Here is a 27,250-nt window from a genome sequence, read left to right on the forward strand (position 1 = left end):
CTATGAATAATACGTAAGAATAATACGGTATTGGCTAAAGGAATCTGAAGATTATTTAGCAGAGCATTAAGGCATGCTAACAGTTCTGTGATGCTGTACTGTGCTTTGAACTAAATGCTAACTTCATCATTATGCTAAAACATTCAAAATTACGTAAATATGTCAATTTTTAGTCACCTTAGTTTAGCATGCCAACATTCGGTACTCGGCACAAAAAAGAAAGCACAATGGAGGTTGATAGGAGTGTCAATTATTTTGCAGGTATTTGAATGAAGTGAAAGGATAACATTGATGAGTTCCTGTATTTTTCTTATTGACAACAAATCTTTTGTCCAGATACAAACCAAAAGTAAGCTCATCCTACTAACTACTAAGTATTATGTGTGTATCCAAAGCCTGATAGATTCCATTCTTCTTTACTGTGGACCTCAGTTGTCCAAAAAAATATTAAAAACACATCAATAAGCCATACTGTTGAACTGGTTACCCCCAAAGATCACAGTTTATTTAGAAGACAGTGATCACCTTCTCAGTCTGCACAGAGTAGTTCCATGTAAGGCAGGCGCCACTGCATTTTTCAGTGCTCTGCTAGCTTGTTGTACTACATATTATACTACATGTCTATAGGTTGTGATATGTAGCCAGTAACTAGAAAAGCACTATGAACAGAACCACAGTGCTTTGTGTCATAAAAGGAGCAACTCTCCAACCACTGAAATTCTGATCACTGTTATTAGCCTTTTGAGACTGATCAAAATATACTAATGCCATATCCTTCAAATGATTGCCAAAGTTGTTAGAATTCATGCTGGGGATACATCTAGATATTTCAGTCTGGATGAAAGTAGTGGACTAACTGACCATCATTTTCCTTCATAGAGCCACACTGCTACAGTGGTTAAAAAAACTTGACAACTACCTCATATTTGATTATTTATTTTAAAAATCAATCATTGGAAGTACATCACACACAAGATCTGTCCAAAACACTTATTTATAACAAATCAGTAGTTCAATAATAGAAACGAATAATTGACAGCAGGAAATCAACCTCTACAGGTTATAGAGCTTTTAACTTTTCAATTCATGAACTGTGTCACTCAAGGTGTAACTACAGCTGAACTTTACATTTGGTCATTAAAGTAAATTAAACCCCACCTTGAGCCAAATTTGGTACATTTTGTTTTGGTGTGTGAAAACTACCATTTTTTTCAAACCTTGCATAATATCACCAGTGACTGCAGATGTTATAAAATGAGCAACCTCCTTGACCTATAAATGCATAGTGTGCATTTCTCTGATCTGTTATCTGCATTCCAAAACTAAACATATGCTGACAAAACAAACCTTTTAGATGGCTGAGAAGGTCCCCTGACAGGAATTTCCTCATTTTAAGGGTGGAATGACTACAATCACCAAGAAAGGAAAATCAAATGAGTATCTGAAACTTTATGCCATGCAGGTGAGACGGTATCCTGTATCTAGGACGTAGGACTTTATGTTGAATTGCATCAGAAAATCTATAACAGTTTTATTCTGAGGAAAAAAAGACAAAATAAACTACATGTCTTCATTTAATTTGGAGTCTGATTCTGCCAAGGTCCCTATGTTTATTTTACTATTAAAGTGTAAATCTAGTTATATATTATATAGTCAACAAATCCCATGAGATAACCAAAATGAACTGATCTAACAAACAAAGAATACTCAAATCTTATACAGATTATTCCTGTGCCTGTGAAATCCATTAGTGATCCACAGTGTTGCACTGGAATACATGACTTTATAACAAGCAGGGAGGCGTTGTTTTTGACTCTGTTCCACATATTTTGCTATAAATACACAGTTGAGTGATAGATGTGCAGTGGAAAATAGCCCCCTACAAATGCACCATTTACTCCTGTTTGAGTAATGATTGCTAAAAGTTACAGTGCCCAGCTGTTGTATAACATTATTTAGCATTTACTTAAATAAAGAATGCTGTATATTTGGGACTCAAAAGTTATATCTTCAGTAGAAATCAGTGGAATTTGGGCTGATTGGCACAAACAGAGTAGAGACAATGGAATAAGCTTTTAAAGATCTACTAAAACATTGTTGGTTTTGGACTTGGGAATTGTTGATAGTAAGAAAAAGATAAGAATACTTGTGCTGCAAGACCAGTAGTTCATCAAATGTTATGCAAACTACTGCCAGCGATGGATTATGTGTTTGAGATAGTCCTGGCAGCCTTTGGTTACCATTGTACCACTAATGTTTTGGGATTTCCTCTGTAATTCCATCACAGAAATGAGTCATTTCTACCACAAACATGTGATCTGTCTCAGTGTTCTGGTCCAATATGGCCATCATTAGAGTTTGCTCAAGTGGTGCTCTGCTCCTCTGTCACACGGTTGGAACAGTAGTCCTGGATACCTGGTGGTGGAGAGAGGAGAGGTATGTGAGGGTGAGGATAACCTACAATGAGATAATCCTTTGTTAGTCCTATGATAGGGAAATTTTACAGCCTTATAACCGCAAAGTGGGTAGTAAAAATAGAAAAAAAGCACCAATAAAAACCAATACATAAGTGACCAAGCAATATAAACAATAGGGGACTATAATCACTATTAAAAAATAGGAACAATTTAACAGAGGAAATCTAAAAATGGGAACAAGAGTAATATATCAAAATGTTAATATTTATGAGTGGGATATTGATATTGCACAGTCCAAGTGAAAAACACACCTGAAATATTGATATTCACAGATTCACAGATTCACAGTAGTGTACATTAACAGTGCAGTTTGTCAATAGAAAATGTGTTGGTATACGTGATCTACTGGGAGCAGTGCTGACAATTGCAGGAAGGAAAGGACTCGATATCACTCCTTCAAACACTTTGGGTAAACTAGTCTGTCACTGAAGTAGTTCTCTAGTGCGGTCAGAGTGTTCTGCATGGGGTGGGAGTCATTCTCCATTAGAGATGACACTTTAGCTATCATTCTCCTTTCTCCCACCTCCTCTTTACTCCAAAAGACCTCCGTCTCCTCAGTAGGTAGAGTATGCTCTGGCCTTTCTTAAAAGTGCAGTAGTGTTGTGTTGTTTCCTGGATGTTCACCAGTATCAGGGAGAGTGGTAGCTTTGATTATGTGCATTAAGGTTTTCAAGTACAGATACAAATGTGTTTGCTATTACGGACTGTTATAGTATAGTATAGTATAGTGAATCATATGTGATCCAAACCATATTTGATTTCTCAACTTTATTCTTAAACTGTAGGTAGTTATTGAATTTTGATACAACCCTTCTTCCGCTTTAAATCGACTACTTCCTGTTTGTAAATGATCACTTCTTCTTTCATTGCATTTAATCAGGAATTGGGCCATTGGGCAAGTCATCTAGTCATCAAAAATAATAAAATTCGCTAGAAGCCAGAATATGTCTACGTGTGTGTTTAACTTCCTTACTCAATCACGTCACAAATTCCAAAAGATGATGCTAGGATTGGCACAATGATGAAAACAGGTGGTGGTTCCTGTGAACACTCACTCTGTACAATTCTCTGGTAAACCTCAGCAGCAGGAGAATCTGGTACTTCGTTGAGGAAAGATTTGCCCTCGTCGCAGCTTCGTGCTATCCTAGGGTCTAGAGGGACCTTGCCTAGCAGAGGGAGGTTTAGATTGGCACACATTTTCTCAGCACCCCCACTGGATGGAGGGAAGATCTGTGAGGTGTTCTGCAAGAGAGAGGGACAAAGCTAAATGAGTTATGCGTGCATTTTCAAATATCAAAAACAACATACGGTCAGCGTTGTTGAATTTGTATCACTCCTACAATGTCATATTAAGTAACTTAAGTAAAACGAGGAAAAAATAGATATGATGTAATCATCTACAATGAGAAATACTTACATTGGCATTTGATTGACACAATCTTATGAACGATTATACCAAACTGTTCTTTTTATTTTTCATTTCTATCATCACTGTAATGAAACAGTTAAGGAAGCTACACTATCTGCCCACATTATCTTGCACAGCAGTGTTCATTTTGATTTAGTTTTAGTCATAGTCTTTTGACTAAAATGTCACTTAGTTTTAGTCATTTCTAGTTTTAGTCACATCTACATTGTTTTAGTTTTAGTCTAGTTTCAGTCAACTAAATATCATTGGGTTATAGTCTACAGTAAATTTAGTTGACTTAAATATAATAAAATGTAATGGGTAACGCTTTTTTTTTAAGTTTGTCTTGAATTTCTGGAGTCATTATTACTACTAGATGAAAGCGTCAGGTTTGATATGAGTCAATACTTTGTTTATTGAGTTAAAGTAACATTCAACCTAATAAACACTTTTCAGTATTTAACAAAAACACCTTGGTCATATTCAGGGTTATTACATAATTCATTTACCATCAGAATATCAATAAATAGCCTACAGATGCAAATAATGAATAAACATAAGTACATTCTGCCAGCAGGAATGGTTCATATATCTCTGAGCAGCACATGATGGTACACCATGCAGGTTGTTATCAATGTGCAGGTGTTTGTTAAACAGCAAACAGTTTCGTCTCGTTTTTATTCGTTGACGAAAGTGTCAATACATTCTGTCACAGTTTCTGTCCCTGTGCTTTAGTTTTTATATAACCTCACTGTCCACGATGATTTTTGTGTTTATTCTCCTTGGTTGCGACATTTGTCCGCAACACATAACTCCACATTAAAGCTACTTTCAGTGGTATGTGGTTAACCATATACATAGGTTATTCTGAGGTGCTACAGTACATGCATACGTTCTACATGGAAACGAGTACACACACACACACACACACACACACAGGAGAATATGGCTTAGAACAGGACTACTACTGAGTACAGAGTGATCAGAATCACCTCATAAGACCTGTGCAGACCTGTAATGTGAACTACTATAATTTAGTCATATTTATTTACGTTTGAATAACTAATATCTACTATATGATTTGTTCTGTAGGAAGGAGGCTGAGCTAGACGCTTCCCACCAAAGTTACAACTTTAAGGGGCAAAAATATTGAAGACACAGACTTTGGTTGATGTGTATTTACATATAGTGAGATGTATGGGTCCTCATTTTGTGTGTGGCTTGACCTAATTTAGAGAGCAAGGGAAACACTTTTAAACATCTCTATAGCACCAGAAGTTAAAAAATATCAGATTAAGATTAAAGGTGATGGTAGAGAGCAGGCCAGCTTGTGTTAGTTCTGCTGTGACATTTGTGTGTCTGTCAAGCCTGTCTACGTGGTTGCAGACTGACTTTCCGTTTGATGTATATGTTAGTGTGGTGTGTGTGATTTTGAGGTTAGACACACTTTCCATTTCATTTTATTATAGCACCTGCACTGTACTTGTTTTGCTTCCTGCAGCTTTTAAAAGAAAAACTAACTAACTGAAATGTGTACTCTCAGTTTATTAATAGTCATTTTTACCTGTTTGAAAATCAGCCTTGTGGGCTCTGTGTTTGAGTGTGTTTGTATACAGTATGTGAGAGTCTGCATCACTGTGTATGTCAAATATGCCAGTGACCTTGCATTTAGGACAGACGAAGCCACTCATGTTCTCCACCACTCCGATGATTGGAAGCTTGACCTTCTGACAGAATCGGATCTCTTTTCGCACATCTTGCAAAGACACCTCCTAGAAAGAGAAAGAGAGAGTGAGAAACAGAAAGATGGAAAGAGATTGGCAAAGCAAGAGAAAAGGGTGGACAGAAGGCGCCATAGAAGAAGTGAGGATAGACGAGAAGGAAACAAAGACACGCTGGGGACAAGAGTGAAAGAGAAAGGGTTTGTGTATATTGTTATCCCTTTCCCTTTGGATACACTGAGCAGCCCCTGTATGCGTGTGGAAAAACTGAGCCTGGCACTTCTTCTTTTCCTATTAAAGCATCTGGCTTCAAAGTTCTAGGTAATTTCCATTTGTGTAGTTAATTTTGGTTAAGTGAGAGCTGAGAAAATGAGGAAGTGAATCTACTGCTGTCTGACCTCACAAGTTCAGGTCTAAATTAAGCACCAGGAAGCTGCTCTGTTGCTTAGTACGAGTACAGTAAACAAAAGACAGAGAGACACTGTGTAGTGACAATCTACTATAATGCACTATTAGCATATTCATTCAAAAAAGCTTCTGTGGAAACTTCTTTAGTTTAAGCTCTTATCCAACCTTATTCTCTACAGGGTCGTGGGGGAAGCTGGAATCAATCACAGCTGACATTGGGCAAGAGATGGGTAACAGGTTGGACAAGTCATCACAGGGCTAACAAATAGTACAGAGACAGATAACCATTGGCACTCACAGCTACACCTACAGACAATTCATAGTCACAAGTTAAGCTAACCCATGTGTTTTTTGGTGTGTGTGTGTGTGAGGAAGTTAGAGAAACAGAAGAGAAACAAGATTTCTAGCCACTGACAATGTTGGCTTCTACAAAAAAACAAAACAACAGCTGATAGTAGGACATCGAGTGTGTGTGTAGCAAAAAAAGAGAGAGGGAAACGCCAGCTCCATGATTATGGCTCACATTTACTTTATTGTCATTACCTCCACCTGAATTATGAATTTCTTGTATCACACAAAACTCACTTCATTTGTGGCTACATTTTCAACGTGTGGTAATAGTGGTGTGGTGATGCTAATAAAACCCTTTGGTCAAGATATGTAAACAATGCTTTAGTGCATCCTGAGATATACTGTACACACTTACTCATAAAAGTGTTAAAAATGCAGCGTGTTAATTTGATGGGCTCGCTTTCTCTCTCTAACCCTAACCCTCTCAATGTACTTGGATTTCTCTGAATTACTTTTTCACCAGCCCACCTAAAACAGGTGGTAGCATACTGCAGTTAACTGCGGGTGAAACGTGGGTGCAGAAGTAATGGTGACAGTCACATTGGTTGTGTGTGTGTGTGTGTGTGTGTGTGTGGGGGGGGGGGTTTCCACCTCGGATAAATCTAGATCCCACCTCACATATGACACAACTGCATTTGTGATCGCTCTTTCTACTTAATTCTTAGTGACTGACAACAAAACCTGATCTTTACTGGCAATTCTTTTAGATATTCGCTAAAAGTGCCATTATAGCAGTGCAGGAACATCTCTCAATTTACCACTGTGTCACAAAGAGGCAGAGACAGCAATTCTCACATGAAGAGTAGCACTGAGCAGACGTACAGTGGTGGAAAAAAGTTTTTGGACACCCTTAAAAGTTTACACAATCTCAAATATTATCCTGTAATGTTTGTGGAAAAATCTTTTTTGTCTTTCAAAAAGGTGTGGCTGCATTAGACAGACACAAACAAATACAAATTATATATATTTTTTGTTTATTGTATTGAAAAACTAACAAAACTAAATTCTTGACAGTTTCAATATGTCAGTTCTCAACATTGTCGGTATCAAAATCAACAAATAACAGATAATGTGTTCAAAACTGAACCAAAAATTAAAAAAAAAACCCATCACATCATTATATTAATATTTAGTAGCCCTGCCATTAGCACACAGTAGAGCTCTAATCCTGGCTGGCATGTTCCCCATGAGCCTTTCACACTGTTGAGGGGTAATCTTGTCCTATTCTTCTTGAATTACTGCTTTTAATTCTCCTAGATTCTTTGGTTTACGCTTTGAAACAGACCTTTTGATAATCCACCACAGATTTTCAATGGGGTTCATGTCCGGGGATTGAGCTGGCCACTGTAAGACCTGGATACTGTGCTCCTGCAGCCAAGTTCTACTGGACCTGGATGTGTGGCAAGGGGCATTATCTTGTTGAAACATCCAGTTTTGACCTCGACGGAACAGTGCACGTGCAGAAGGGAGCAGGTGGGTTTCGAGAATGGCACAAGACTTGGCAGAGTTCAATGTGCCATCACAGACAGTGAGATGACCAACACCAGCAGCACTCATGCATCCCCAAACCATGATACTGCCTCCACCATGCTTGACAGTAGGTACTGTACATGCTGGAGATAATGCTTTGCCTGGCCTTCTGCGTACCCTCACATTAGCAGGAGGAAGATAAAACTGGAAACTGGACTCATCTGATCACAGAATCTTTTTCCAATTCCTGGCTGTCCAGTTCTTGTGTGCTTGGGCCCAACGATGCCGGGCTAACCTCCGTCTCTGACTTCTTGACAGCCTTGTAGGACCTTAAGCCATGGTCTAAAAGTCGGCCACATACAGTGCGGGTGGAACACTGGACAACAGTTTGGTTTGACAACTGCTGCTGAAGCTCCTGTGATGTCATTCGGTGGTTTTCCCTACACATGCGGATCAGGATGCGGTCATTTCTTGCTGAAGAAACCCTTGGACGCCCAGATCTTGGTTTGTCTTCCAAGCTGTTGGTTCGTCTATATTTCTGCAGAGTATATCCAACTGCTGAAGGACTGCATCTGCACTTCCTGGCTATCTGGCGGCAGCTGTATCCTTCCTGGCTGATAATTTGTGTTAGGTTCCTTGTTTTAGCCATTTTTGTCTCAGATGAACTTTCAAATGTGCTGGCTTTATATAGACACGGAGCACGGCAACAAAAATTGTGTCTTCTAATAAAAAGCATGACCTTCATTAGTGGATCACTGGTACCAAAATGACCCGATATTCAAAATGTATTTTTATGGAACCAATCAATTTTAAGTTTTTAATGGATTTTTAAAGATTTGATTAGTATTTTGGCTGTGACTGTACTAAAACAAATTGCACTTGAAGACCTAAGAGCGATTCTTAATGCAATATTTCACAAATGCATGGGATGTCAGCTGCAGCTGCAACAATGTGACATTTTGCCTAAAGGGCGTGTTCTCATTTTCATTGTCAATTTATATCTTGTGTGGCTGCAACTCTCACTGTGATTATTAGTCACTAGTCACATAGAAATTCACCAGCTGAATCAAACGACCCCAGGTAAGTACTGGGGTTCTGAGAAATGTAGGATTTAATTCACTGAAATACAAACAGTCCAAATAGTTGAAGTGAAAGTAGACGCAGACTTCTGATACATAACCAGTATCTAAGGTTGGAAACTCCCTTGACAGCCTTATTTTTCAGGCTGCAGACTTAATTGGAGGTTTGTATGTTGCAATTGCTGTGACACAATCAGAAAACAAATGTTTTATTAATCTGAATCAGCAGCTTTCTCACTACCACCGCTTTCGATCTCACTTGAACACAGCTGCACTCTCTTGCTTGCTGGTTCTCTCAATCTCAATCTCAATCTCTCTCTCTCTCTCTATCTCTCTCTCTCTCTCCCCTCTTCTCATTTCTCACTTTATACATCCTCTTCATGTTTCACTGGTTCCTGGTTAACATCCGAGTGTCAAAGCAACTGCACGCATTGTTACTGATTTAATTCACAACGTAGCCTTTACTGGCCCTTTCCCTGAAATGTTACTAAGGCTTGAGGTGGGAAATTGTCAGTAAATATTTCCCTGAATATCGATTCCTTTTCCCACTCACACATCAGTAGAGCTGAAACGTATAGCAGTAAAGGTGGTGTAAATGTTATTAATGTGTATGTTTGTGCGTCTGTGTACCTGTGGTGTAGTGATGATGACAGCTCCATCGACGTGAGTGGAGCTTAGGTACTGGACAATTGACAGGTGCTCGTCAGACGTGCCAGGGGGCGTGTCCACGATGAGGTAGTCAAGTTCCCCCCAGTCAACATCTCTCAAAAACTGCTTGATCATTCCTGATTGGACAGAAAATCCACACAAGTAAACAAGTTAACTTTATATACTGTATATACCTACACACACACACACAACAACACACACACTTACACACACAAACATACCATTTTTCTTGGGTCCCCTCCAGATCACAGCATCGTCAAGGCTACCGAGCAGGAAGCCAATGGACATGACAGCAAGGTTGTCTTCCACATACTGGAAGACACACACACACACACACACACACACACACACACACACACACACACACACACACACACACACACACACACACACACACGTTAATTTACAATATATGAGATTTCCCCCAAAATTAAACATTTTTAAAAAGCAGCATGGTTTGAACTAACTCACCACAGGGGACCAGCCTGAGCCACTCTGGTGAACCTGGGCACAAGAAAACAGATTACTAACCTGTTCAGATGTCTGTGTTTCTGGTAAAATGATATGAGGTCTGTACATTAATGTATGTGTGTGTATTTCTGTTAACATTTCTTAACATTCTTACTTGTTCCCCTTCCAAGCCCATGATCCTGGGAATGGACGGGCCGCAGATATCCACATCCAACAGGGCAACCTAAAAATAGAGGATACAGAAGAAACTATCAGTTTGGCAATCATGTATGTTACAATATACTGTATGTATGTTACAATAAATGTAAATCATATTGTGAAACATTTTGCCCCTACAACAACAAAAAATTGCAGTAGAATCAGTGTCATATTACATCTATATTTTTATCTGTGACTTATATCCTGAGGTGACTGACTGCAGTATAGCAGGTTGAAGTGAAGCTTCAGATATGACGACCTCTAGTGAGCTTTTGGTGATTTCTAAGGGACACAGCAAAGGTTTAAGCTTCTTTCACACATAGTTCTTAGTAAATTACCGGGATAACCTTTCAGGCACCGCTAGTGATTTAAACTATTCACACATGCAGCTACATTTTGGGCCTTTTCACAATTTACACATGCAATGGCAATGCCAGAGTAGATAGGGCAGATGAGAGTCCAGCAGACGGCGTTCATGCAACACTTATGGTTGCTAATTGCTCTGTGTGGACCCTGTAAGGACTCTTATTTCTGAATCTGTCCAGTTTCCGGCCACTGATGTAAAAAGGAGCATGTTTGTAAACAAAATTACTTGTATTTCTTATTAGTTATCCAATCACCCATGAAACCATGGTGATCACACGCTCCACATGTCTTTTGTCAGATGGATGTCACCCTTTACACACTTGTTCCTGCATGTTACTGATTTCATTCACAATACAGTCATAGTCATACTGGCCATTTCCCTAAAATGTTACTATGTCTTGAGGTGGGAAATTGGCAATAGAGATTTCCCTGAATAGCGAATCCTTCTCCCATTCACACATGAACCCAGGCATGTTTATGACCATTTAAGGGCTCAAGATTAAAACAGGAGTAGTTTAAACTGCAGCTTCTGTCATACAGTACTTCTTCTCCTTTTGACATTAAATAAAAATATGAGTCCTGCAGTTATATGTGTAATTCTGAGTTTAAATTAATGGTTTAGTAGCCATAATTGTTCTGTTAGTTGAACAACCAGCTGATGGCTCCGTGGTTTACAAAATATTACCTCCTTTGTGCCGTCACTTGCCAGGGCATGGGCCAGGTGAGCACTGAATGTACTCTTGCCCACTCCTCCTTTTCCAGACAACACGAGGATCTTGTGTTTGACTACAGACAGCTTCTCTCCAATCTCTGCTATGGCTGGAGAGGAGACAGATAGAGGATGTGAAACAAATAACATGAATCTAACACAGACAAACGCATAGAAATATAAATACATCATCACACAAGCAGCCTTTCAAACAACAACAATAACAAAGTTTCACACTCTTAAAACACAATATAACACAACAGCAAGAATACAATGCAATGTTAAGACACAACAAAACAATGTTAAGATACAACACTAAAAAGATTGCAAGATGTTTGAATTTATAGTTAGTGGGTGCATGATTAAGTAGATTTAAGCCATAATTTTATCTTAGATTTAAAACCAGTAAATGTACTAATGTCTCTGATCTCATTTGGTACTGAGTTCCAATAATTAGTGGCTCTGACAGAGAAGGCTGATCTGCCAAACTCAGTACATCTGTGCTGTACTGCACAGTAACCTCTGTTGGTCATCCTAGTTGTGCTCCTGTTGTCTGGGCACAGTGATATGAGCAGGAGCAGCCAGATTATGAATTACCCTATACACTAACTAACATTGGCAAGACACACAAAAGTCAGGAGTTTGTGCTTTTGAATAATATTGAAGTGATGATGACTTGATGGCTTTTTGTCTAATACCTTGAGAGTTTGTTTATAGAGTATTTGTAGCGGAGCAAGTGTTGTTTTTCTAGCTTGTGACCAACTTGTGATGCAGTATGCAACATGTGAAAAAATCATCAAGTGCATATATAATTTGGCGCCATCTAGGGGTATCTGATTTCGAATGTGTCTGAAGATTCTTAAATTGAATTTAACAATGTTACACACCTGCTTTATGTGTTTCTTAAAAGACAACTGTGAATATCCCAGATATTTAAAATGTGACACAGTCTGGATTTTTCCCCCATTTACAAGGATATCTGGCTGATTTCCATTTTATCTTATATAAAAGTACATGCATGCAGTTTTACTGACGTTTAGTGTCAGGCAAGACTCTGAAAGCCAGGTGGCAATTTTGGCCATCGCTGCTGTTAATTTGGCTGCCACTTCACATCTGTCTCTTCCATGTGCCAAGATAACCGTGTCACCCACGTACATTTGGGTTTCAACTTCAGGACATTCAAGTAGTAGGTCGTTAAAGTAGCTGTATGTAACACATATATTCCAAATAATCATAAAATCCCTAAAATGTAACCAGACATTAAGGAATCATGTTAATTTCAAACACTGATATTACTGACAATAGTAGTCCAGCTAGAATATTCACATTTGAAAAGCTAAGTGGCAGCCCTCAAGTAATGTTTATGTTGTCATTCTGTGTTTTGGCCTGATACGCCACCCACCACCACCTATCTACCAATCACCAAGTCAGTAGCATTTCAGCATCCAGGTTGCCAGGTGCCACTGAGCTGCAGCTAGGAACACTGCAGATAATGTCTGATGTTACAAAACCAAAACAGCCTCGTTATGACTCTCAAATATGTCGTGACAATTTGAGAAACAAAACAAGGGTATGTGTCAGAGTTATATACTTCAACTTTAACATATAAACTAAATAATAAAGGGCCTAAGACTGAGCCTTGCGGGACACCAACCAATGAATGATGACATTTTATTCCCAACTCTGGTGCATTGTCTTCTCATAGTGAGATAGGATTCCATCCATTTCATTACACCATCAGAAAAAATTAAATTTGACAACTTTGAAAGAAGAACATTATGATTTACTGTATCAAAAGCTTTTTTTCAGATCCAAAAAACAGCTCCTACAGCACTCTCACTGTCCAGTTTTAATTTGATCTTTTCAAGAAAATAGCAGGTAGCTATTTCGGTCGAATGTTTTTTTCTGAAGCCGAATTGCATAGGATGAAGAAGGGCTTGTCCAGAATTTAGAAAGTCAGTTAATTGTTCAGTTACCACTTTTTCTGCAATCTTTGATGCCACAGGCAAAATACTGATGGGTCTATAGTTGGCTGCATCAGTTGGTTCACCCGCCTTGAAAATGGGAACTACGACTGCAACCTTCAATGCAGCTGGAAAAATTGACTGTTTTATAGACAAATTAACTAGATGTGTAATGGGGGTGCTGAGGGAGTAAATATTGTTCTTTAGAAATGTTGAATCCCACTTAAATGTATCTTTTGCCTTTGAGGACTTTAAAGTGCTTAGGATCTTACAAACTTTATTTTCAGGAACTTCAGTTATCTAAAAAATCGGCTTATTAAAATCTGGTATTATCATAATATCATGATGTGATAACAGGCTTACCAGGGTCAGGGGCCTTGGTGGCTCCAGAAGCACACAGTTTCTGGTTGGGACAGCCCTGGCATGACGAAGTCTTCCCTGCTTGCTCACTCTGCGTGCCTGGGCAGTCTGAAAGGATTGAACATGTGTGTGTCAACACTGTTTATCAGGGACGTGAATCCAATAATCAATGTGTGTTGGCTTTATCAGAGTATCACAAATAGATCAGAACCCAATACACTTTCTGTGACTGGGCTTGAACCCCACTGAAATATCGCAACATTTTTAATCAAATACCTCAATATCAATATTGCCACTATTAGTTCTATCACAAAATATTCACACAAGATTTTTGATACATAATCATCAGTAATGTGGATATGACTAAGTGGGTAAGCCAGAGCAGTTTGGCACTTCACTTCATTGTAATACAGCCTTTAAAACATGGAAAAGACAACACTTACCACAATACTACGATAAAAAAAAAAAAAAAAATCTAAGACAGTAACTAATCTCATATCACAATATTGATATAATATCGAAAACAAACTCACACTTTGACATTAAATTAGATTTTAGTGTAGATGCCACAATATTTCCATATGATGAAGTGTTGCAGCATTACAAAACATGGAGTCTTGAGTTTGAATATTTTACTTAGTGTTCAATATAGAGATGCGTGAGTAGAATTTGAAAACGATAAAGCTGATTAAAGGGGAGAATTAAAGTAAAATGATAGTTTAGGGGTTTAGGTGAAGTTTACAGACTCGTTTATTACCATAACAAAACAACATGAGTCGACTGCGTCACTATGACTCAGCTAAATTTCTGGGACTACCATGTGGAAGTTCATGACACAAATATATTCAGTAATGTTTAAGTAGCCTCGTCTAATATTATTTTATTCACGAAAAGCCCATTTATGCAATGACATTAATCCGCTGACATTATAAATGACTGTATTGAAATAATTACTGAGTCAACAAGCTATTTCTAATCGGGTTTAACCAACAGGGTCCAGCACTACACATGGCGGTGGGTACATTGTAACTGATACCCTGCTGGTATATGAAAAACCTTGAAAACTAACAGGTAAATACACGTTTATTATTAGCAACAATAAGACAGTTTCACAGTCGCAGTGACAGAGATAACGTTACTATTAGCATTTTACACGTCAAAAGCACGCCGTTTCCTCACAGTATAGACAACATTATAAAAAGCTACATTGTAAAGCAGCTACGGTAAATTATGCAGGGGGTAAAAGTCCAATAGTAAGTTTAAAAACTCACGTTCATTAGCATTATCAGGTACGTCTGCCATCTTTGAACGCGAGAGTCCTCCTGATAAACTCGTCCCCCTCCGAAGGTTCCGGATACAAGATTAATCTCAAAGTGCGCAGTTTGTACATTTCAAGCCGCTATGTTTGTATAAATCGCCCCTAACCCTAATCCAGTAGCCTATCAGAGTTGACTCTGTCTGTCTTACTAAACAATGAATATCACGTGTTTTCCTTCAGCACTGAAAATGCCAATACACATATATGATTCGGTTGAAATAGGATTAGTTTTTTTCAAATATTCAATCGATTCTGACAAAATGTCCAGTTATAGGCTACCTAATATTGGTCATTTGTTTTCTTGTGGAATTCTTCAAGTATAACCATGTAGAAAGCAGAGAAAAATATAGTAGACATACAGTTATAAAAATAGTATATTCAAACTAATTATAGGCTATGTCTAATAGTTGTTGTATGCTGTGTATGTGAGATTCGTAAATAAACTTTTTTTTTTTTTAAGCTTTCGGGCAAGACGTCCTTCTTCAGTGTGTGTACTGGCAATTTCACAAATAACAGACAGAGGTGAGTTACATATGTGCACAACTGGCACAACTGGCACAACAGGTCAATCCCAGCAGGGGGTGCTACAATCACATGATGATGGTTACCAAAACTGTTTTTTAATGAACAATTCATTAGACATTGTGGGACCAAGTTATGGACTGGAGCGAATCTCTGCCACTGTTTTAACCTGTACTACTGCATCCAAAATATTTGCTGTGAACCATTTTATTGAGTTATATTTTAATCAAAACTTAATTTAAAATAATGTAGCTTTCAAAAAAAAAAAAAAAATCATAATGTCATTATCCTACCTCCTGTAAATACTACAAATATGACATTATAGGCTTTATTCACAGCAGGCCCTTTGACTGGTCATGGTAGAAAAAGCCCAGGTGTCACTAATACAATTAACGATGGCTGTGCTCTATTCAAGTAAACCATGACATTGTGACAATGAGCCAGGATACAGAATATCAGGACTATGAAAGTGAAACAGCTGAATCATTATTTGGTTATTTATACCTGTGCTTTTCCTGCTGTGACATGTCAAACTGCCCTCTGCTCTACCACTTGACATCAGTCACATTGCTACAAAACAGCTACAGCTTTTTTGTTATTTTCTGTCTAAACAAAAGCAGTTTCTCCTCCAGTCTTACTCTGCTTCTTGTTTATTCCTTTTTCACCTCTGCTTACATTTGTCTTCAAACCAATATATGAGGAGTTGGTTGTGATTGGGCTGGCTGAACATGGTAGCTTTACACTTTTGCTTATATTGAACGTCACTTTTCTTCCACGTCACACACCAATATGTTTTTTCTCCTTTATTCCTGCCCGTGTGCCTTTTGAAAATACCTGACTGATGGAAACATTTTTCCCACACTGGTTTCTCTCCAGGGTATACACGCTGGTGGATCTTGAGCTGAAAATTAGTTTCAGATAAATATTTGAATACATTCATTCATTCCTTAGGGTATTCTGGTGACCACTGTTGTGGCTGGACTTGATCTTTGACCTCTCCTAGGAGAGATGAGGGGAAGGGAACAGAAAAACAAACAGTTAATTTGACAGTGATTCTTTGATTATTATTTTTTTTAAATTACACATCTCGTTGCATCTTTTTCCACCTCTCGCTCTCTTTTCTTACTGACATGGCAGGTGTGTGTTACATGTACTGCTGTGTGGTTCTTTGCAGTCCAGTTGTTTCTTTTCAAACCCATTTAAACCTTGTGAACGAGCTGTTTAATTGGCTCACTGCCATCATAGGACAAAGTGATTGGTCGTCATCTGTCTGTCTTTGCGATCCGAGAACAAAGAGATGTGTGTGTGTGTGTTAGTGTCTACAGGTTTAGGTGTGTTTATGTGCCTTCCCCTGCCCCACCTGTTTGGCCTGTTGAGAGTGTGTAATAGGATATTTTCTTTGTGTTGGCTTATCCATCACAATGTGTCAAACTCTTATTCACAGAGTTGATTAAAACATTATAAATGACTTTTAGAAAAACGAAGTCAATGCAGTAATCCTTACCAAATATGTCTGATGTATAATGGGCATCAAGTCTTCAATTTGTTGTTACAACTGAGGCTGTTGACATGGAGATGGTACGGAAGAGATGTGATTGATGCAAACAACAGATAGAGAAAAAGAGAAAAGTCCCAGAGTGACAGAGAGAAAATATAATTGTGTGAGAGATAAAAATAGACATCAGCAGAGAGTTAGCAGAGAGACAAACATACAGAGACATAAACATAGCGAGCAAGGGGTGCAGCCTGAAAAGAGAGAGAGAGAAACAACAAAGACAGGGGTGTCATTAGGTGTATAATTCATCCCTTGAGGCTATATGAAAGTCTAAGCAGAGAAAAACAACAGTGCCACTGGAGGCTGTCGTTTTAAGGGAGTAGTTTGTGAAATAGCTATAATATCCTTCCTCTTTCCCCTTCGCCATTTCTCCCCTGCCTCTCCAAACTCTTTAATGGCAGAGCTAAAAAGGTTGAATTAGCTCTATGAGGAGAGAAAGAAGACACTCAAGGCTGACATTTTGCAGTGTAAAATGCTCAGCTAAATCTTTAGACAAGGAGAACACAAACTATTTATCACCTGTCCGTGTTGTACATCTGTGGTGGTATGGATGAGCCAAACAGGAATCAGTCCTTTGTGTGACAGTCACCATGACAGTGATCATGTACTATATACAGTATTACATTTGTACTGTACATGTTTAGAATATAGGAATGAAGTAAATAGATGACAAAACTATGAAATGAATACACTATAAATGACTGTTTCATTTTTAAAATATGCTGAGCCTTACTGGTGAGGTTCAAACACATAGCCTCAACCCTGAAGTGGTTCAGTGTTGACACTATAATGCACATGTCTTCCAGAAAAAGCCCCCCATTTTTAGGAAATATGCTTATTAGCTTTCTAATGATGAGTTATACAACATGATTTATACCACTCTCATGTCTTTATGGTGGTTAGATTTTTGACCTAATGAATGGAGTTGAAGGGGAAGTTTATTCCAATTCGTCCCGAGGGGAAGATGAATGTGAGAAACACCATTCCACAGTTTGTTGAGGCTTTTCTTTCAAAACCACAGATGTCAACTTAACACTGAAAAAGTTCCTCAAATGTCCCCAAAATTTTGATTGAGATTCATCTAATAGCTGTTGAGATATTTCAGTCTGAATAGCACATTGACATTGACATCCCCAGAAGAAAATATGCATATTTGTGTAAGTATTGAGCATTTGTTCTTTTTAATAAAAGAAAAGGTTGTGTTCATATTTAAAACTACAGCTGATGAAGCCAATTTAAATATTGTGAGTGTGTACATACAGTGCATTTGAGCCATGACATCATCTGTCAAAACTTTGTCACATACAAACACAAGTGCAGTCGCCTAGATAGCTCATCATGAAGTCAGACACATTCTGTCCATTCAGCAAGTGGTCAACACACACGCACGCACACACACACACACACATACACACACACACACATACACACACTGATGGACTCAGGTCAGATTTTGGTCAGAGAGTTACTCAGCACAAAAGTTAAGCCTTGGCTGCACAAGCAGTCATCACACTGGGAACAATGCCATAAACACACACACACACACACACACACACACACACACACACACACACACACACACACACACACACACACACATAACTTTAACTCACACTTTTTCTATGAGGATTAACAGAGGGAGTTTTGTGTGTGTGCGTGCATGTTTTCGAAAAGAGTGGCAGGGCAGAGATGTCACACAACTGAAGAGGAAAGAGGAAGTAAGTCGTTTATGGAAAAAAGATGGGTGTGATCTGGACATGCTGCATGCAATGTGCTGCATATGAGGGAAAAAAAGTGGAGTAACCAAGTGTTGGAAGATTTCATTTGATTTAACAAAGATTCATAAAGTCAGCGAGAGAGGGAGAGAGAGAGAGAGAGAGAGAGAGAGAGAGAGAGAGAGAGAGAGAGAGAGAGAGAGAGAGACTTTAAAACTTTTATAGTTTTCTCCTTCTTATTCTTACTTTGAAAATTATGAATAATCATGCTTGTGCTTTATTAACCAAATTTCACTCAGGTATCTTATACATGCAAATGTGTGCATTTTTGTGACGGTAGAAATGAAAAATACAAATCAAAACTATACTGCATTAGATTTGGTGTGTACAAGGTCTTGGATGTGCAGTTAGAGCTATTTGCATTGCAAGAAAAACCTGTTTTTTATGTTTGCTCTACAACAGCATCCTGCTGTGCTGATTAAGTGGTTAAATGAATCAGAGGCCCACAAGATGGCCCTGGTGGTTAAATACACTGCCCTGACAGCATGAAACAGGCTTGATGTTTTTTAACATCCACTTCTGCAAGATTTGGGTTCCTCCTCCATCGTTCTTTTGCCTCTGATACTCCCTTCTTCCTTCCAGCCCCCTCCACCCATTCCTCTGCTTTCCTCTCTTGATCTTATGAAATTCTCAGCTGTTGCAGTCATGTCAGGTCATCTCCTTGGAGACTATTTTAACTGCTTTAACTGCACCTTGTTGGCCTTTGCTCCAGTGTGTAGCCACACAATATGTCTGTGTCTGCAGAGAGTGAGATATTGAGACTTGCGATGGACATTTAAGTTTGTTGTCAGGCAGGTTCACAAAAAGGACTTTTTGTCTTTGTTTAAGGTTCATTTGTAGCTCAGAAGTATTAATCTTTTATTCTGTACACATCAAACTGAAATGCAAAGTAACACATGCCCACACACGTTAAACAGGCGTTATGCAAAATCATCACTATAAAGAACACATTGTGTACATGTATGTGTATCCATTTTTAATGGTGTGTGTGTTTGTGTGGACCCTCACTGAAAGATAACACAAGAACATCTGTATTAGTTATCCATTCAGATCAATTAGGGTGGATTTCTTATTTTGTCTTGTGTCTTTTTCAGATAAATGAAGAAGTGAAAGAGATGTACATAAACATTGACTGACAGAGCCTGACAGAGCCAGGCATTTCCCTCTGTTTCCATTCTTTATGCTATGCTAAGCCAACCGACTGGTAGCTTCATATTTATAGGCTACTACAGTCATCAGAGCGGTATGGGTCCTCTCATCTAACTCTTGTTAAGCGAGCAAATAAATGTATTTTCCAAAAAATAGGAGAGAGTAATGCATGAACAAGAGATCTCACCTCCCTCCACACTGTTTTCCCATCCATTAATGGAGTCATCAAAGAAGTGACAAGGACATGATCCTTTACCATCCCACACACACCACTGCTGGGAGACCCAGATCCCTGCACAAAATTCGGTCTGCTGCCACACAAAATTCAGGGTTGTCAAGCAGTCAGTTTTTTTTTTGAGGGGACTTTTTTTTTTTAATGCTCACAACAAACCAAGTTGTTATCTGCTCTGGCTTCTTTGTTTATGATCAACCCTGCCCCTTACCCCTCATCAGTATCTACAACTATAATTGAATGACATTTGTGTTAAATGCAAAATAACACTATTTTGCATTTGGTAGCAATATTGAACAAGAACATTTTAGCAAAAGTCTTTAAACTGACAAACATGTAGGTGTTTTTTACTGACACTATTTAGCTCTTGACTCTTTGTAAAACATGTCCTTATGTCCATCTGATGCATTCCAGTGCTGCAAATTTGTTTTGATAATAACAATAATTGAGTTACTAACAATAGCAAAGGATAGCAATCTAATACTAATGTTAATTACTTTATTCGTGGATGATAAAATCATGTTGAACATTCTTTAATTATTTATAAATTCATCCAAGTTGTACTGTGTTAGGGCATGAAGTTCATAGTATGAACTTCATACCTCTCACACTGCAGTTAACAAAACTGCCAGCGGTAACAACTCTATGAAACTTTCACACTTTAGTAGATCTGCTGCTACTACATTAACTATATTGTGCTTTTTAGCTGGAAAGAACCAAGTAGCTTACCCCCTAAAGTTCTAGGGATATGATGCCTCTGCAAGTGGAAAAATAATCTCAGATGGTCCTCACAGTTATTCTGGTCAGGCTGCAGCCAAAGGAATCCTAGACATCAACTTCATGCCTCCTTCCCTCATGCCTCTGACTCATGAGTCCACAACTCCAACCATTGACCACATATACCACCCTGCTCTTATGACCACACTCATCAAAAAGCCCCTCTTTACCTCAAACAGCTAAAACCAGGGATAACCGTCCCTGACGTGTTTGACCTCTCCCCTTCATGTCACAGCGCAACCTCAGAATGCTGCTGTGGTCAATATAGTTGGAGATAAGTAAATTGTACAGTTTGTGACATTTTTTGAGCAGCACACTGTGATATTGTAGAGTAGCAGAGAAGCAGTGCATTTACAGTGTTCATTTACAGTGTGTGGTTTGTGTATGAATGTGAAATAGCAGTGGGTTGGTATGGTATCCATGCTTGACCTTTGACCTGCCAAACCCTTCACACTTCAAACAGCCACCATCACAATGCTGAGGGCATGAAAAAATGCATATATGTGTCTTAAGAGGTCAGGGGTCAATATAGAGGAGAGGTCATGTGTTGGTTGACACTCAGCTGTCCTGACTCCTGACCAGCAGAATAACTCTGATGGTTTACCCTCTGTCTTACTTACATGTTGTGTGTGTACGTGCGTGGTTGGGAGGTGGTTGAGATGACGATGAAAATGTCTTTGTTCTAAGGAAGGGAAGCCATTATTGTGTGTGTGTGTGTGTGTGTGTGTGTGTGTGTGTATGCCTTAGGATGTCTGAGTATTTGTGTAAAGGAAGGAAGATTAACTGGGCTACATGCCTATTTCTGGTCACATAGATAGAAGTGTTTTCCATTGCATTCACACCCACACACACACACACACACACACACACATGCAGTGGCGGTTTTCATTTCCATGACAGAAGAAAAGCTAAATATTGTATTTCCTACCATACAACTGAAAAATGCAAAATCTGCTGTATGTTGAATACAGTTTTAGGAATACACACACACATGCACGCACACACACAAACACACACGCACGCGCACACACACACACACACACACACACACACACACAACCCTCATTCTTGCTGCAAAGTATTAAGAATTTCCATATCATGTATTCAGCTGTAAAGTCGAGTGCAACATCAAATCAATAGTGGCACAAATAAAATTTAAAAAGTAGAAATAGGACATTAAAAAGTGTATAAATGTTTTTACAAAATATATTAACATGATTTTACTGCCAATATTTCTTATTATAAACATCATACTTGAAATTCAGTGTGTTGAACGTGTTGATAAACCACACTGTCTGTGTAGGTTACAGATCCGTAATAGTCACATTCTTATCAGTCCTGTACTTAGTCATTTCCTTGTTGACATATGGGTTTTTGGGTGGCTCTGCCCTCTTTATTTGTGTGTGTGTGTGTGTGTGTATATGTGTGTGTGTGTGAGTGTGTGTGTGTGTTTGTGAGGGACAAATCCTGATATAACCAACTCCTGACCTAAATCTTACCGTCACTCCCAATTTCTTTCTTCTCCTTTTTTAAATTTTCTGTTTCTCTCCAGCGTGCTGCAATTGGCTTCTTCTCTGTCCAGCGTTGCCTCCTGTGGCCAGGTGCCTAAGCAAATTATGAAAATCTGGCGATGCAAATACAATGGAAAGTAGAATGTGTTTGAGTGAACATGTGTGATCTTTTATCTTTACCAGACGGGTCTGCTCACACATCATCACCAGGGATCCAGGATAAAGAGGGGGAGAAAGTAACAGAAGGTATGTAGGCGCTGAATTTTTTTAGACTTCTGTTTTCTTGTTTGCTCCTTGGGTCTACTCCAGGCTGTTGATGCAAACATGGATGTGTTCAACTTAGTTACTTAGTTACCTCTCATCCTACTAACATATTTAACACAGAAGAACCACCCAATAAGGAACAACTATCACAGCAAAATGTTCATTTATTTCATCTCAAACATTATGTATTATGTGATTGTCATCTGAAAAAACAAAACAAATTAATTTGGGGTGAGGGTTAACCCTTTCCCACAACACCGCTGGGAAGAGCATTCGATTGAGCACATGAGGAAATCTGAGTCAGCTGCATCGGTGTCTGTCTCCTTCAAAATGAGTGACCTTACTCCCCCTTATAGTGTGCGGTATTTTAATATTAGGATCCATGGCAAACATAAACTCAATAAATTTAAAATTAAAACTTTATTGGGTGTTTTTGACTGGGTTCTCCAAGGACCCCAGTACATTGGTATTTTTTAAATTAGCCTAAAACAGCAACAGAAAACAATGATGTGAAGTCATTAGGAACAATTTGACAAAATCACAAGACACTTTTTCCACCCTTTGAAAAATCATTTAGAGCATCATTGCCTTATATAAGCTCATTTAATTTTAGCCACTTCTCCACTTAAAGATGGTGGTCTTCTCTCCAAAGTGGATTTGAAAACATTCTTGTATGGCTGTATGTTACACACCTTTCACAAACAGGCAACATAGATTTCTGAGAATTTCTGAACCACATTCATAACCATTATTTTGTATGTATGCACCTGTTTGACAACATTCATAGATGTTTCTATAGCTGTACTCTGTATGTCAGTATAGAAATGGAGTAAGAAGTGTGCCATGTTGTGCTGGGCATTGCAGTGTGAATGAAAAGTTTTTAAAAAATGTCTTAGGTACATAGTGTTTTCACTTTTATCTACACTACTGTAAACACTGCCCGAGCCTCTCCTTCCTTCTACCAAAGGCAGAGGAAGGGAGGAAAGTGTGAGAGAGAGGTGTAGAAAACACTTTTACTGCCAGTATTGTTACACAACCACATCTTTCTGACTTGGTGATTATCTTTGTTTCCTTCTCTGTGTTTTTTAATTTTTCTCTATATTTTTTCCTCTCCAATAATACTGCTTCTGTCCTCCACTATCTTCTATCTTGTGTCTTTGTGTAGTTTTTCTTTTCTGTTCCTCTTTGGTGTTTAATCTGCCTCCTGCTGATTGCCTACAGTAGTGGGCCTCTACAGAATGGGCATGGACTCATACACACACACACACACACACACACACACACACACACACACACGCATGCTGTGAGAAACAGGAACAGGGGGGGTAGTGATGGTGGGGGGTGTTTCCTGTCTGGCTGTGGATCTGTGTGTGTGTGTGTGTGTGTGTGTGTGTGTGTGTGTGTGTGTGTGTGTGTGTGTGTCTGGCATGTTTCCAGGTGGTAGAACTGCTGGGGACTAGGTTTAATGGTCACACAGGAGGTACTACTGTAGATGAAAGAAGCTGAAATGCAGTACAGAGCAGCAGAAGGCTCCAATTACTGCTGATATAAAGTTGCATTAATATAGATTTCTTGAAAACTTGTCAAAGGCATGTAAAATGTCTTACATGCTTCAAATGTGCATATGTTACAGGTTTTTAAATGACCGACATTTCATTTGCTATTTACATGACAAGTCTAATTCAGTAATCTACTTTCCACATGCTTGCTCCTGCTTTAAATACAGTGTGTCACTGTAAGAGGAGCTGCTGAAACATCATAATAATGCAGGACAAGTATGTGAAGATGATGATTTTTTTACTCAAGCAACAGTTTGACTGTAGGGCTTGTATTTTTTCATTATGCTATTACTTGCTTGAAATAGCTATTGCCTCTAAAAGGAACCTCTTAAAGGCGGAGACTACACACAGAATATTATGAGGCAGCAATGATGTATTTTTGCCCAAGGGGAGCTACCAGACTGTACTTAAAAGCTCTATTAGAGGGTTATTGGGTGCACCTTATTGTTTTCAATTGTAGATATATAAGAATAGCAGGCAACTGATATGTCTACAGTGAATTACAGTGTATGGTGATTTATGTCTAATTTTTTGCACTATGGTTACCCGATACCCATCAGAGAGGTTGAACCTGTTTCCACCACTCCTGTGTATGTGTGTGAAAGTGTGTTTAGGTGAGAGCTGTGGTATAGCGGAGTTGGTGGCCTGAGGAGCCGAAGATGATGGCACTGCTTTGTTGTTTAAACAGGAAGTTTAGCTGCGGGCCTGTGTGTGTGTGTGTGTGTGCGTATGTTTGATGTTATGTACAGTGATGTGATGTTGAAATGAGCAACAAGCATGCAGCAGGTTGACCCACAAGTGACGGACAGAACAAAAGAGACAATGATTGTGGCATCTGTCTTTATGATTCCATTCTACCGCCATAAGAAACATGTAACATTTTGGATCTCTTTTAAACTTTTTAACCTTCAGGATACAGATCATTCCCACTTTATAGAGATATCCTACACTTTAGTTGTGAATACGATAAAAAAAACCCTATACAAACATGCAGATAGGAGACACATGCAGGAAAAAGTGGGTGAGTGGTTGTGTGTGGCCTGTGTGTCAGTGTCTGAGAATGACTGCGAATAAGAGAGAGAGAGTCCATTGTATGAAGTGCTAAAGTAGCATCATCAGCTCAACTTAAAGATTGTATCCATTCCTCTCCTGTCTGCACCCAATGCAACATAGTGTGTGTTTCACAGAGTATCTTACGTGATGATTATTATGCATTTACAAACATGAAAATGTCCAAATATTCAGAGAGCAATTTGTTGTCTAATGAGAATTGTTGGCCATGGTAACAAGAGTGGGCTGTCCTGAGGCTTATGTAGAGAATCATAATAGCTTTGCCATATGCTACAAGAACATGCATGCATAGAGCAGTCAAGTAGTATCAATCTAATTGCTGACAATAGAAGCTGGTGTATTGTGCTATTTTGCTGAAGAAAAGGTTTAGAGTCTTTAGACATGTAACAAAAACCAAAAGAGCAGGAACAAAACCGATTAACAAGAAACTGACAAAACTAGACAAAGGATCCAACAAAGACTGAGCAGGAAACTAATCAAACAACGGAGAACAGACGGCCCAACACAAAGGCAATTTGGGAGCTGATTGGCTGGGGAAGACACATGGAGTAGGGTAAGATGCAGGGCAGGTGAGAAGGCTGGGGGCAAAATATTAAGGATTAGGCAGGGCTAACAAACATAACGCAGGACAGGTGTGAGGAGGAGCACATGAACACAGGAGGAAGGAACACATAAGGAAGACACAGCAAACCCTAATCCAGAAAACACACCGCAAGTAAACCAAGAATTCCAGAAAGGCCCTCAAAGAAAAGTGAAACAACAAACGAGCAAAACCAAATGACCTACTGCAACAAATGTGTGCCATAATAAAACAACACAAAGAGTCACATAACGATGAGTCCATGACAAACCACGACTCATTCATGCTTTATATCACATCAGATATAAAGAGGTTGACCGCTGTGGTGCTGTGCTAATCATGCTCCCTGCAATTGATTAAATGTACTAATTAAATGTACTTGCAAGGTCACATTTACTCAAAATGTATAGTTTTCTAACTGTCTGCATCAGGCTGGGTGATTCCTGTTCATTCCATCAGGCATCCACGGCAGTCCTGTGTTGCGGTCGCCTAGAAAATGCAAAGAATTATGTGCTGCATAACAAGTCTTGACAATGCCCTCTTCATAACCTCGTGCCTGCCCTGACAAATCGTTTCCTTCTTACTCCACTAAAAGAATCCTTATTCTGTCACAATGGTCACCTCGGACCACCAAGCACAAGGCAAAAACAAGACATCCTGTGGTCATAATGTAAATAAATACCTTTGCCCATTCAATAATTGTTGAGGTTTCACCTCAATGTTGATTTTTCAGTTATCAATTATTGCACATGGCAAAACTTGATGGGAGGTTTGGGAGTTGTTTGTCAACTCAGACTCAGAGCTAATATGAATTTAGTGATGGGTGTGGTACAGGCAATTCACACTATCTCAAGTAGATTATTACAAACTATTATCTGGTGAATTTGACAAGTACAAGTATAGTAGAAAACAATTAAGTTGGAATTGAATGGAGTATGATAGATAGCGCAGGACTGATGGAGCTCAGAATGCACCAGTTATTTGATTTATTTGTCTTTTTACAGACCTTCTGACAGACCTTTTATATATCTGACCTTCGTTTAGGCTAATTGGTGAATAACTACTCTATGTGAAATTTTGCAGAACAATGTAAAAACAAACTATTTAGTCAAATTATACACCGGACAAAGTAAATAAAAAGGGGCATGTCAGAGAGATAGAAAGATGGGCCTGGAAAGATGATGATCCATGATGTCCTTGACTCTTAACAAATGTTCTCTTTGTATTTAAGAATGACTGCAGAAACCGCCTTAAAAGTAATTTAGTGCTGCTGCTGGAGGGGCTTG

General features: G+C 38.8%; 1 protein-coding gene across 1 annotated transcript; it reads right to left on the reverse strand.

Annotated features, from left to right (window-relative positions):
- Window positions 1-920: 920 nt before the first annotated feature.
- Window positions 921-14,983, reverse strand: nubp1 (nucleotide binding protein 1 (MinD homolog, E. coli)). The gene is made up of 10 exons (XM_053338732.1): window positions 14,923-14,983; window positions 13,655-13,759; window positions 11,304-11,437; window positions 10,209-10,277; window positions 10,055-10,087; window positions 9,805-9,895; window positions 9,545-9,699; window positions 5,547-5,657; window positions 3,533-3,719; window positions 921-2,415 (listed from the first exon to the last, which is right to left on the reverse strand). The coding sequence occupies exons 1-10, from the start codon at window positions 14,951-14,953 to the stop codon at window positions 2,363-2,365; spliced, it is 969 nt and encodes a 322-aa protein (XP_053194707.1). The 5' UTR covers window positions 14,954-14,983; the 3' UTR covers window positions 921-2,362.
- Window positions 14,984-27,250: the final 12,267 nt, after the last annotated feature.

Source organism: Scomber japonicus, chromosome 18, assembly GCF_027409825.1.
Source record: "Scomber japonicus isolate fScoJap1 chromosome 18, fScoJap1.pri, whole genome shotgun sequence".
Lineage (NCBI taxonomy): Eukaryota > Metazoa > Chordata > Actinopteri > Scombriformes > Scombridae > Scomber > Scomber japonicus.